Source organism: Lonchura striata, chromosome 7 (assembly GCF_046129695.1).
Source record: "Lonchura striata isolate bLonStr1 chromosome 7, bLonStr1.mat, whole genome shotgun sequence".
Taxonomy (NCBI): Eukaryota; Metazoa; Chordata; class Aves; order Passeriformes; family Estrildidae; genus Lonchura; species Lonchura striata.
Window position 1 is genome coordinate 22,109,681 of NC_134609.1, and position 13,540 is coordinate 22,123,220.

The 13,540-nt window shown below is 40.6% G+C and overlaps 1 protein-coding gene across 3 annotated transcripts in view; it reads right to left on the reverse strand.

Moving 5' to 3' along the window:
• The window catches only part of LOC110473608 (VPS10 domain-containing receptor SorCS1), a 259,139-nt gene that overhangs the window by 49,664 nt on the left and 195,935 nt on the right, over positions 1–13,540 (reverse strand). For all 3 annotated transcript variants that reach the window (XM_031505274.2, XM_077784683.1, XM_077784682.1), the window contains exons 9-13: positions 12,847–13,026; positions 8,671–8,817; positions 1,996–2,098; positions 1,484–1,560; positions 215–306 (exon numbers count right to left, since the gene is read on the reverse strand). In XM_031505274.2, the coding sequence (XP_031361134.2) occupies positions 215–306; positions 1,484–1,560; positions 1,996–2,098; positions 8,671–8,817; positions 12,847–13,026 (599 nt within the window). The remainder of the gene's footprint in view (positions 1–214; positions 307–1,483; positions 1,561–1,995; positions 2,099–8,670; positions 8,818–12,846; positions 13,027–13,540) is intronic.

The following is a 13,540-nucleotide window of genomic DNA, read 5'->3' on the forward strand; positions in this document are numbered from 1 at the left end:
AAACTGTAATTCTGTAATTTATTTACAGAATTTAATTCTGTAATTCTGTAATAAAATCTAAGGATTTCTTAGCTTTATCTGACTTAATGTTTGCCAGTATCTTAACTAATATTTTCTAGATTAGAGCTGCAGAAGACTGGATGCATACGAAGTGCCTCCTTCCTGGCATCTGAAAAGAGGGACAGCAGGCATTTAGCACAAATGGAGTCATTACCAGAGGTGTCTGATAGGCAGAGATGTGTGTTTCATGGCAACGAGTACTCCACCTTGATCCAGGTACAGAACACTGTGCTCTTCCTCAAAGATCTGAAAAAAAAGTGTTTATTCAAACCTATTATACTTAGTATCAAGAAAATGTCACAGTTCTTTAAGTAGGATCATGACACAGGACTGTTATGTGCTAGGAAAATTATAAAGTAGAGGAAATTATAGATATATTTCCTGGACTTGGTTTTTTATTGTTTGGGCATTTTCCCCACAGTTTTTCCAGGTCCATGGAAAATTCATTCTTCCCTTGCTTGACAGAGAGTTAGAAATATAATTTTTCTGCAAGGATCAACAATTTCCCTCCTTTCAATGACAAATTTTTGTTTAAAGAAGAATTTCATGTGTTTGTACATGTCTGGGCCTATCTCAAATAATTGATTTAGACAGAAAAATGAGGCTGGTCAAACACTGCAAAGTAATTAGATTCTTGGATTATTAAATATTGGAAAATATTTTCTCTCCCTGTGTCTTTTTTATATTAACTTTCTGCAAACATCTGCTCTACAGTCTATACAGCAGCGTTTGTTAGTCTGAGAAAGTTTCTCTTTGTCTCCATGACTTGATATCCCACTCAGAAAATAGGAATAACAGAATTTCCTGATCTGAGGATAAACACATTAGAGGGTATTTCTTAACAGGTGAGACTCCACTAAATATTAGAAACTAGATATAATTTCATCATCCAGTCTCTTTCCACAGGTAGGTAGCCTTGGAATAAGGCAAACTGAATTTTGTCTTTTTCTGAATTTTAACTTTTTCTGCAAAATAACCCATTTATGCAGGCAACAAATTTTGGACAACTCAGCTTAGGAGAAGTGAGTCTCAGCTGAAGTGAGAAGTAGACCAGTGAAACTGCTGATTTTCGAGTAAATATAGTCATGGACAAAAATAAAAATAGTTTGGTTGGCACAAGGGATTTACAACAGTAAAAGGTAACACTTTCTCTCCCCTTTTTATTCATAATTTATTCTGTCCTTTTTGCTATGGGATTAAACTGAAGTCAAACTCTGAGCAGAATAATAAAAATAATTTTCTGTTATATGAAGTCTAATAGCATATTCAGTCTTTCTCTCTGAACATCTGTGTACCTTTGAGAAGGGAAGTTTTCTCTTACGTAAAAGGTTTGCAAAAAGCTATCCTGAACCAAATGAAATCAAAAGCAAGTGACAGATTGAATCTGCTTTTATGACATTTCCAGTGGTTCTGTGTAATTTACCTGCCTCCAAGTGTTCCCAGCATCAGAAGTAACAAACATGCTGATGTCATTGTCCGATAGCTCAGTGCCTATATTACCTGTAAGATGAGCACTGGTTAGTGAAGGAACCCTCTCAGAAACAGCACAATAAGCAAATCAGGGGAGTAAATGTATTTATTTATTTTGCAGTTGTAGAACTTTTGGGTGTGTGAAGAAAATGAGAGTGTTTCAAGTTTGAAAAAAATGTATAAAAGACCCAATATATACAACTCTACACACCTCTACATGCAAAGGAAATGCCCTGATTTGATCTCATGCTCACAGGAGGGCTAGACATGATCTCTGTCATGAAAGCCAGTTTCCATAAAAAGCATATGATAAGCTGAAGGCCCATAAGGATTTTCATTTGACAGCCTGCCTCCTTTCCCAATACTGGTGGTGTGACACCCCAGAGCCACCCAACACCCTCCATAACCTCCAGAATTTGTCCAAGTTTGCACATCAAACACAGGGAATTTTTAAATGTTTCATACCTGAAGCTACAATAATACTGGGGGCAGTGTCTCGGCTGGCGATGTTTCCTGAGGTGTAGGGGTTGTCTGAGACCTTCAAGTGAAGATGAAGGGAGCAATAGGGCTATGGAGAAAGGGGAGATAAAAGTAAAAAGCAGACACAACAATGTATGCTCCTATTTCAACAGGATTAGAAACATACAGTGTCTTTCTGAATTTCTTCCTAATCACTGCATTCAGCAACACATAGGCACAGCCACTTTGCCATCATTTTCTGACTCAACCCGTTCCCAGTGGGAAGGTGATGCACAGGCTGAAATCCTCTTCCAAGACCCACATTTCTGAGGCTGAACTTCATAGGAGGGGACCAGGCTTGCACAGGCATATAATGGTAAGGACTACCTGAGGCTCCTGGCTCCTACTCTGTGAGAAGCAATCATTCAGATTGATGCAGATAAGAAATGACTCTGAGCAGCACTACCCAAGCTATCTCTGAAAAAATAAGCAATTTAATCCCACTGGTGTGGTGTTGAATCACCACTAATTAGCCAAGAAAAAAACTTATTTCATACCACTTCTTAACTCTTTTTGACATATGACTGTTCTGAAATGCACTGCAATAAATACAAAGAAGTACCAAGACTGGAAAGTGTTAGCTTCAAGTTTAAAGCAAAGCTTCATTGCCCATCTGGATGTGACCTTTAAGATTTCAATACAAATAAATCCATGGAAACCTTACCTATTTGCTATTGATTTTGTATGCTGATTACCTGGTTAAGACAAGAGTGGCACAGAATATATCAGCTGAGCTAGAAGGTAAGACAGACAGGCAGATTTTCAAAGCTGCCATTACAATTCCTTCCAGGTCTGTAATGTGATATTTTCTGAGAATTTCTGAATACTGTTTCCTTCACTTGGGTTTTATTCTGGATTTTTTTTCTTTCAAACCTCATTAAGAACCCTTCACAAAAACATGCTAAGGGAGGGGCTGGGGAAAAATACTGTCAAGAAAACCTGAAGCAAACGGACCCAATCAAGGGGGACATCACACAGGAGCAGAACTGGAGCAAAGCCCATGCTTCAGCTCGCCCAGCTCTGTAAGAGAAAGAGGAGCTGTGCAGAGGGACCTTCAGGCTCAAAGGAAGGAGGTTTTCCTGAGGAACATCAGCTGCCTAAAGGCTGGATCTGCAGCCCCAAGAGTCTGCAGCCTTCTCTGTAGGAGACATAGTCCCATAGGTCACTGGAGGAAGACAATCCATCCCATCCCATCTTATCCATCCCATCTCAAAGCAGGTGAACATGACTGAAATGACAATTCCCCTGTGGAGAAAGGCAGGGCTCTTCTGGCAAAGGCAAATGAAGGTGGTGAGGAGAGATGGGAGCTCTCACTTATGTGAGACAGGAAAGGGGGACGTGGGCTGTGCAGCAGGGAGCACAAGCTGCCAAGTGGAATGTCCTGAGCAGCCTAACTCCAAGTGACAGCCTTGCGAGGGCAGCCGCTGGAGCAGCCCGGGGCACCGGGAGGGAGTGGAGAACAAATTGAGCTGACATGAATGCAGGAAGTGGAAAAGCTCTGCAAGAGCATGAACTCTTTCCTTTTACATTTTGATAGGTTGTGAGAAGACTAAATAGAAAACATATTTTTAAAACTAACATACTCCAAGCCCACTTCAGCATTCTGAAGACAGAACCTAATGGCAACTCAGCCAATTCCCAACTCAGATGAGATCTTGTTAAGATTCCATCTTTGTGCTACCAGAGGTTTCCTTTCAAATTTATCTCATTTCACAGATACAGCATATAAAAATGGAATATATCTCTCCAATATTAAAAGCCAGGCCATCTGTCTAAGCAGACAGATGGTCTTTTTAATGGCATGACTTCTTACTGGTTGGAATGCAGTAATACTCAGTCTTTAGTGACTACTGGGTAGGGTGTTAAAACCAACCTTTCCACTCTTAGCCAAACAGCTGAAGTTACTGCCCATGGCCACCCCACATCCTGACTGTGTTAGCATTCTCCTCCTCATTCCCCTGTACACCTTCTCCATCTCTGTCCTTATACAGTTCATCAATATATATTTTTCCAGCTGGTTTGGGTTCTGCAGGTCCTTTCGTGTTCCTCCTCCAGCTCCCATAGCTTAATTCACATCTCCCTGGTTTTCATAATTTTCATAAAGTGTCTCTGTTGTTTTTGTTGTTACCAACAGGCAACTAAAATCATTATTAACACCAGAATCACAGGTTTAGATTTCCCTGCAATTGTTTTGTTCCCATCTGTGCCAACTGTTGCATGGCCACCAAGGGAAAGGCAACCTCATCATGGAGCATTTAAACTCTAGATAGAAGATAAAGCACAGGTGATAAAACCCATTGCTCTGCCCACTGCCACAGGTTTTACAATTCTGCTGGAGTTCATGACTTGCTTCCTAATATTTTCAAGCCAACATTTCTTATGCTTCCCCCTCAGGAAACTCATCAGTCTTTAGTAAATTTCTTAATAAGCATCCACAAACCCACTTTTGGCTGTTCTGCAATGCCCACCTTGTCCCAATGGCAGGACACACTAAAAACCAGCTATTAGTGGCTGTCCCTCATCAGAAGTGGGAAAAAAGTATTATATATAACACAAAAGATGCTGGTCACCATTCACAAACCTAGGGGTAGTCACAGTATTTGTTCACCTGCAATAGCAAGGAACAATGAAAAGAGACAAACACTTCCAACAGGGATGATCAAAAAACCTCACTTAGATGCTTAAAATACTCTGTAGCAGATGGCACAAATGTCCTCCTTTATGAGAAGTGGGTCTTTGTCCTGAAATCCTTATAAATTCCTATGGAAAAGACAAATAAAATGTGGGAGGCAAAAAACAGATGTCTGGGGAAGAGAGGCACAGAGAAAATATATGACTTGCCCAAGGTCACATAGGAAATTGGAGATAGACCCAAAAATTGAATCAAGATTCTCCTGAGATTCAGCCCTGTGTTTGAACCACAAGTCCATCCTTGAAAGCTAACTGATTAACTCTCCCAGGCAGATGATCATCTCTTGCCACACAGAACTACTCCTCAGTTAACAACACATGGTAAGCATCAAGCTAAACCAGCACCTTTGGAATAAAATACCTTGGCAGCTATTTCATGAAGATTAAGTATATTCATCTTGGAATACAAGTGGTATAAACAAGCAAACCAAACCCTGGGATTAGATGGAAATTCATTGCTTTCCTCCTTCCTCATTATTTAGAGCTCACAAAAAATGCAAAGAAATTCTGAGTCCCTTTGAAAAACCACTTTGAGTGTACTGTCACTGAGGGATGGTTTTGTCTGGCTCGCCCTGTGCTTCAACCAGACTCCTTCCTAACCTCCTTAGCCAACAGCTTAGCTGCTATGTACTTACTTCTGTTTTAATTCTCACTTTGTTTGGGTTTAAAGACCCAATGCACAGAGCACACAGCACTGCACTTGCAGGCTGGGGACTGTACAGTCACTCTGGGAAATGGCAGATCCCATTTTGCCAATGAGCTGGAACAGACGTCATTGCTGAGTCCTGAGCTGCTGCTGGAGACAATTATGCTGAAAAGCAGCAGTGGGAAAGCATTAGTATCTGCTGTGCAGCAAGGATGGGAGCTAAACTACATGTACAATGGACTATGAAGAATGCACTTATCTGTGCCATAAGGAAAAGCAGGATCCTATCAGGAACAGTTATGTCCAGAAGGAAAAGGAGCAATTGACATAAGGAGGTAAAACTAGTGATGCAGCGGTGGCTAAAGAGGTGAGTGGAGTTTGTGAAGTGTTTTAAATGCTAAGCTATGTCACACTGACAAGGATCAGTATTGCCTCAGAGCAGGAGAAATTTCCCTTTCTCTGCATTTTTCCTCAGCAGAAAACCCTTATGGATCCCTGACTTATTTCCAGGAATGTAAATAAGTGCTTAGAGTATTTGTGCTTCAAAAACTTTCCTACCACTTCCAACTTCTGTGGTTTATTCCCTACAATTTCTAGAATTCTTTCATTCCATATTCTGCCTTCATCTTCCCCACCATTAAGCATGAACCTCAGATGGGATTTTTAAATGGTTTGTCTCTCTTGCAGAATTGCTATTTCACTTTATGGTTTGGTATATTTTCTGTACTTCTATCCCTCCCTTTCTATGGCAGGCAGACTGTTCCTGTAAAACCTAACAAGTAAGTTTAGTTCAGACTTCAGCTATTTGCTTTCTCTCAAATTTGCAAGTAGACCACCTGATAGTCTGCGTGCTCAGCTGAGGTTTCCTGCCCCTCTGCCATTCCAAAAGCTGGTGAAAACCTAAACATGAAGAAGTGCTTAGGCAATGAAAGAGGCCTCTTGCCTGTTTTACCCAGTGTTAGAGGAGGAGGAAAAATAAACATGGCTAAATATTCTTCTGGCCTTATCACAGGGCAGGGCTGATAAAATACTTTTCATTCTCCTGAAATGACAAAGACTGAGATACAAGGTTCAAGTCCATTGAGGATTTGTCCCATAGCACCCCGAAATCACAGAACAATTCCTATACTCCAGCTCAAGTCACAGAGCACTTAAGAAATGTAAACAGCATGACAAACATCCACTGAGCTTGCACAGGTGGAAGTCATTCTCAGACCAAGTACATGGTTGCACAGAGTGCAAAATAAAAACAAACTAATGTTTAAACAGTGGTTTGTGCACAGTGGAGATCCAAGGATGTAAATGCAATTCCCAGAGAACCATGAGCTTCTCTAGGACAGTTCTCACTGTGTCCCTAAAAGTTCCCATACTTTCTGCTCCTCCTCTTGACCTTTTGTCTGGCTTGTTCAAATTTATCCCCTTGAGGGAATCCAGCTTGTTCAGGCATACCTGAAGTTTAAAATGAAGTTTATGGTATTCTCTGGTGCCCATGGATATAGCAGCAGATACAGTATGGATGGGAAGGCTTAAAAGGAGCCATAGCTCTCTCCCCCCACATAAGAACTGTCCATTTCTGTTTCACACACAGATATATGACCCCTTCCATTATATAATGGGCAACTACAATGGCAGGTATAGCCTTGTATATAAAATACCCAATTCCTGCAAAGAACTGTTCCATAAGGGCCACGCAGAGCAGTATCACTGGCTCACTTACAACCAGAGTGGCAAGTCAGACTTTGCATGACCAGTGCACAAAAATACCAGGAAAGACCTCTCAGAACTCTAACTTCAAATTTATGGGAAAAAAAAAAAGTCTACTTTTATTATTTTACTTGCCTGTGTGCTATTTTTTTGTCCTTCTGCCTTGCCAGGCCCCTAGAATATTATACTATCATATTATATAAGAAGAATCTTGAGTTTCTGATTAAATTGGTTATAATTTGGGAGGGTCAAAACGTCTTTTTTTTTTTTTTTTTATGGAATATGTTCACTCGAGTTAAAACTAGATTATATAATCTATTTGAAACACAAAGGTTCCTTTACATAGCCCCTTTCAAAGAACTGAATTGCTTTATGCCTGAAAAGCTCTTTGCATGCCAACTTTTTTTGTGTTCACCTCATAGAAACGTCTAATTAAAAATTCACTTACAATTTTTAAAAAATTGGAAGAAAACAAACCCAAACAAATTTAGCCATGCTTTGAAACAACTCAAAAGAGTTATTTTACCCCTAGTCTTTCCTATTTATTTTTTCCAAACTGGACAGAAAAGGACTTACATTTTGGCTCCATCAAAAAATCAATTATTTGAACAGCTGCAAATATTTATTCTCTGCTGTTTCAATAGTGCATGACATTCAGTTAAGAGATTAGTGTATCATTCAACTACAAAATATAATGCTGATTCAGATTCCAATGCCTCAAAAGGAGAAACTTTTTTTTTTTTTTTTTAATTAGATGGAAAACAGCATGCAAGTAAAGGACAGTAGCAGTAAGAGGAATCTAAATAGTGCCCCTGATTCTGCCTGGAACCATATTAGAATTAGTATAATATGAAAGCTATTGAAAATCCCAAATACAGGGGTTCTGAGTATTATCCCACTACTATGAATGGATGGTATCAGCTGAAAAATATGTCAAGATCAGTTTAAGCTCTCTAACTTCATAGAGGTCTCCAATTCTATTCACATTACTTACATTTCAATTTCCCCCTTGGAAACTGTTTGCATATAATGATGATTAAAGACTTAGCTATATGTGGATCTATATCAGTAAGCACAGAAATAGATACAATTTACACAACACAAAGCTGGACGTGTATTTGGATGAATGTGTCGATTCCCACTTATGAGCTCAAAGAGAAAATGATGAATTTTGATAAATATTAATGACAACAGAGCAGCCTGAAAGCAATCCCAGCTCTCTTTTGCTTTGAGCCAGTTTCCAGTTACTGTGCCTCTCAGAGTTCTGAGCTACAGCAGCTCTTGCCTCCCATCTAGTGTCCAGAGAACTGACTACCAGACACAGCATCCAGCTTCCCCTGCTCTTCCAGGGGACACAGCACTTCTGCAGAAGGCAGTTGATCCACAATTTGTTCCAGAAATTAAATTAAATTAACCTAAAATACAATGCAATAACCCCTGGCAGCCCAAGCCTGAAGCACTGCACTCCATGAGACACACTGCACGGAGATGAGAGCTGCCCTCTTTTAGTTGTGTTACCTGGTAGAAAAAGATTATTCTGGGGTATAACCACCCCCCAAATTCCCCCCTCAGGTACTTACTAGGAGACAGTGAATGGGATTTCCCCTCAGATCCGTGTGTGGAGCCTGCAACAAACTCCAGTCTCTCCCTTTGTTGTAGGTGATGAAAGTTTTCACTTGGTTGTCAATCTTCTTGTTAGCCAAGAACATTCCCTTTATCCCTGCTACCTAGGAAAAATTGACATGGCTGAAAAATAGATCAAGTCCATGCAGGTTCTGTGCACATCCTTTTTTCTCTGTCAAACCCACCAGGGCTCTGATGGCTCTGTCAGTGTGGTCAGTGTCAGGGCCAGAATTGCCAGTGTACATCAAAGGTAAGCTGGGATGCTGGGGAAGAGATAAAGCCATCACGGGTGCAAAGATGACAAATGGGAGAGAAATTTTGTATTTCAGAATCATTATGGGAACATGGCAAGATGTCAGTAGCATTATCTGTAAAGTGACAACCTCTCAACTGTGTATGCATCCTTCCCCCTGAAAGATGAAACATGTACAGGCAATTATTTTTGTCTTGCACAGCAGCAGCAGGAAACAGCAGCCATTTTGGCCTTGTGAAGAAAACAACACACACATAAACTTGCAATTCAGTGTTTCTATTCTTATCCAGCCTTCTTCAGACCTTTAATCTAAGGATCTCAATGTGTTTCAAAACAATAATTATCAGTGTTTTAACAGGATAACTTGGGGCACAGAAGTATTTTTGTTACAGTTTTGTATTTTGAAGAAACCAAAGCACTGGTGACTCAAGCAAGGCCATACAGAATGCTACCTATAGAGCTGGCAATGAAGTCTTCATCCCTTTATTTTTTCCTGGTGCTTTACCCAACAGTTTAAATCCACAGACCTGCAGGAGAATTTTGCAAAGACATGACGCTAACAGATTCACATTGGAACCAAGCCTAAAAGTATCTTAGTGAGGAGAAAAAAAGAATCAACTTCAAACCACAACTCACACTGCAGAATGTTCCCATCTTCTCAGCACACTGAAAATCAATAGCCCAATAGCTGCTGCAGCTTGCGAATGAATTTGTTAGGCTGTCATTCTGCAACCTGAGTGCCACAATAAAACGGGAAGTGAAATCAGGAAAAGGAGGGGGAAAGTGAGAAACTTTTTGGTTTCCAGCAAGCCTGTTCAGTCATCCACCTCACCTCGGCTTATGATGTAGAATTAGCAGACAGAATCATTCATCAAGAGTTTTTATTCACAGAGATGAAATGACATGGCATAGCAAACAGTTACACAGAAGATTCAGGGCTTTTTCCAGCTCAACCCATTTAATTATGTGGCTGGATTTGGATGCTACAGCTACCAATGAACAGGACCTTATTGCACTTTAAATCCTGTGCTGTGAACTACTTGCGTACAGTGCTTTGGTACAGTGCAGTGTTGTACTTAGTCATTCAAATAGCACCTTCCTGAATTTCATTTGAAGTTCATAAAGATTTTGACATTGCTTGCTATAAAGGGCAATAGTCTTTAAATTAAAGTTACCTAATTCATTGTTGATATAAGCACAAAAAATACAACCTTTTCAATTTCTCAGCTGGATTGTTTGATCCCACCCAACTAAGTATTCAGGATTTCTTTGTTATAGCAGAAAGGCACCCTGAAAAGACAAGGGTACTCTGGTCTCACAGTGACATTGCATGAATAGACAGGGATGGAAAAATAACATAGTTCTGCCTTTACTACCAGAGGCTAGAGCCTATAGTTGCAGTAGTACCTTGCTTTGTTGCTGTCCCAAAATTGTTCTATTATATAGTCCCTGTGAAACACTGGCTATAAATGATTAAAGAGCACTTTATATATTAAGCAATAAAAATGTTCTGAAATCCTGATTTTTTTTTTTTTTTATTTTTATGATTCTAGTCATGGGCTGGGACTCAGAATCCTTTCCTGAGAAAGCAAAGTTATTCTGTCAGTCTTGGACAGCTTTATCTTAAAAAAAGACTGCACACACATGCTCTTTTACTCTCAGGAGGAAGAGATGGACCAATTGCACATACACAGAACCCTGACACATACAGGGAGCTGTTCTGCTGCTGCTCACAGAGTCATTGCAGAGAAAGACCCAGGCAAGCCAGTGCATGACTGCCAGTGGCCAGAGAGGAAAGCACTCCATCAGCTCCCCCACAGGAATTGTAGAATCCTCACCACCCTGAATGCTTTGTGTGCAGATACTAATGCTGCTCTACAGCTACAGAAAGGCCCATACAAGACACTTGAGCACACAATTCTTAAGACATTTATCACTGCCCATCACCACCTTCATTCATCAAACATACTTCTCAGCCAACATACATACTGCTAGAAAAAAGTAAGTTCCAGAGTGGCAGGCACATATACCATAGCTATAGACACACCTCCTCACAGTCTGCTATCACCTCAGCCAGGGATTATCACAGGCAGGACTGCGTTGCTGTGGACCATTCCAACAGAGCCTGGGCAGACACAGGAACTAGAAAGGGCACTCAGACACAGTGCTCAGTGATTTAGCTCTTCCCTCAGTTTAGGAGGTGGTCACTAGGACAGACTTTTTGTGAACTCAAGGAGACGCCATGAAAAAATTTTTATTTTTTCTTTGTACCCAGCAATTCCCTGCTCAGCAGCATTGATCAGATTTATCCTTGATTTAGAATCAATTTAGGAATTACACATACAAACATGCCCACTGCAATGCAACCAGAAGAGCTTACTTCTAACACCTGACAAACATGCACACAGACACCTGCACATTAAACAGACCTTTCTCTGACATCTCCCCTAATGATGATGCTTTTTAAAATATAGTGCTGCCACCAGAGAAGGACTCATCTGGCAATCTTTACACTTACTTTTAACTTCTCTATGGATTTTTCTCCTTCTCTTGCCTTCCTCTCCATTTTCCCCAAGATCACTATAACAATCTGACTCAGAGAACCATGCTGGCTGGCTCTGTTCTCTCCCAGCAAGAACATCAAACTGAAAGGAAGGTTTGTGCCAGGTCCCATGTCAGCCAATATTCTTTCTATCCAGACAATCAGCAAATATGATGCTGTAAGTCTGATTCCATCAATTTCAATCCAGGTTGCTGTGTGGTGTCAGATGAATAAAACAAAACAAAAGATTTTCTTTACCCCCTGGGATGTAGGACACCTTTACATAATGCAGCAAATCTGCTTCCCCAGCTGACAGTAATAAGAGGCAACAGTTTTTCCATGGGCTGCCAGCACTGCAGAGAGATTAATGGTAAAAAATGTCCAAATGACTGAAATGGCAGTGCCCATCCTCCTCCAGTCCATATGCACTGATGTATAACTCTTGGGATCTCTGGACAATTCAAGGTGATTTCCAAGCAGAGGGCAGCTGAAGGAAAACTACAGAGCAGAGCTAATATTGAGACAGTGATGGGGAAATACAGGAAGCATCATCATCCTCAAAGGCACTCAGATCTACTTTATGACCTTTATTCTAAATGGTCAGAAAATGCCCTGAAGGAGACCTGAAAACAGAACCTGACCCTCAGAATAGCAGCTGAGGATTGAATTTCTCCTCAGCTGAGTGCTTGTCTCCAGAGGGAAAACAGGCAGGAGAGCAAGAGATGGACAAGGGCACATTAGAAGTCCTACTCTTAGGATCATTGTCATAGAAGACAATGCAAATTGGCCTTTTTACCCTGAGCTATAGAGCACACTCGTTCAGAAAAAGGCTCAGGGTAAAGAGGGCATCGAAATGAGGTATGAGAGTCTCCATGCACATGGGATAGCCCAAGAGGGCATATCTGTAACCACTTAGATTCCCAGAATAGTCGAAGCTGAAAAAGGTGACAAGGACAGCTGAAAACTGCAGTCTCTTCTAAAACAAGAGATTAGATTGCCAGAAATACAGCAAAAAATGAATAATGATACTGTTGAGCCTTTTGGAAGCTTTCAGAGCCATAGAGCCAACATGGGTCCAAGCAGGATTTTGGCTGACAGACACAGCTCCTCTTAGCAACTGAATGAAATATTTCCTACACATCAAAGAGCCATGAGCTGTTCCTCACCTGAGAACCTACTGGTGAATACAGCAGTAAATCTAGGAAGGGTCAAACTCTGTGTTTAGCCATTTGTTGGTTTTGCTGTTCACATGCATTTTATGAGACTGATGTGCAAGGAGGAAACTGGCATCATGTGAGCTCCTGAGATAGCAGTGAGATGTCTGGAGTTATGACATACCTCATAGAGGTCAATCATCACATTCCCCTCCAGCCCTTGACTACTCTTGACATTTTCCAAGGCCAGGGTGAAGTAGACCCCTCGGGTGTCGGAGATGTAGAGATTGTACGTGTCGTTCTGGTTCCACTCCTGAACAGCTGCAAACACCTGATTCTCATCTGTACTGATAACATGCATGTCCTGGGGAAAGAAAAGAGGCAGGTTACCCATGGGGACTCTGTGCTGCCAATTCCAATGGCACCAAAGTAACTGGGGAGAAGCAAGGGATATATTTAGGCTGGAGTTTAATCGGGAACTCAGTAGACAATACTGTGGCATTTTACTATTTTATGGTCCACAGCCACTGCAAGCAAGTAATTCCATCCACTAATATTTTACACCAGCTCTTTTCTGCCAATTTTCAAAGTAGTAATTAACTGATGAGGTATTAATTGAACATTTACTTGGCATTACAGCATTATACAGCAGCACTTTCACTCCCCTTACCAACACCTTCATTTTAATGAATATTTTGTCTGGTGAATAGGGAGGGTTGTTTATTTTTGGGTTTGTTTTTTTTTTTTTTTTCCTCCATTTAGCATCTGAGTGATTCCACTCATGACTATGGAATCACAGATGTTAAAAATGTAGGAATTAAAAGGAAAAAAAAAAAAAAAAGAAAAAGGAAAAAAAGACCACTATCAGAAACATCTGC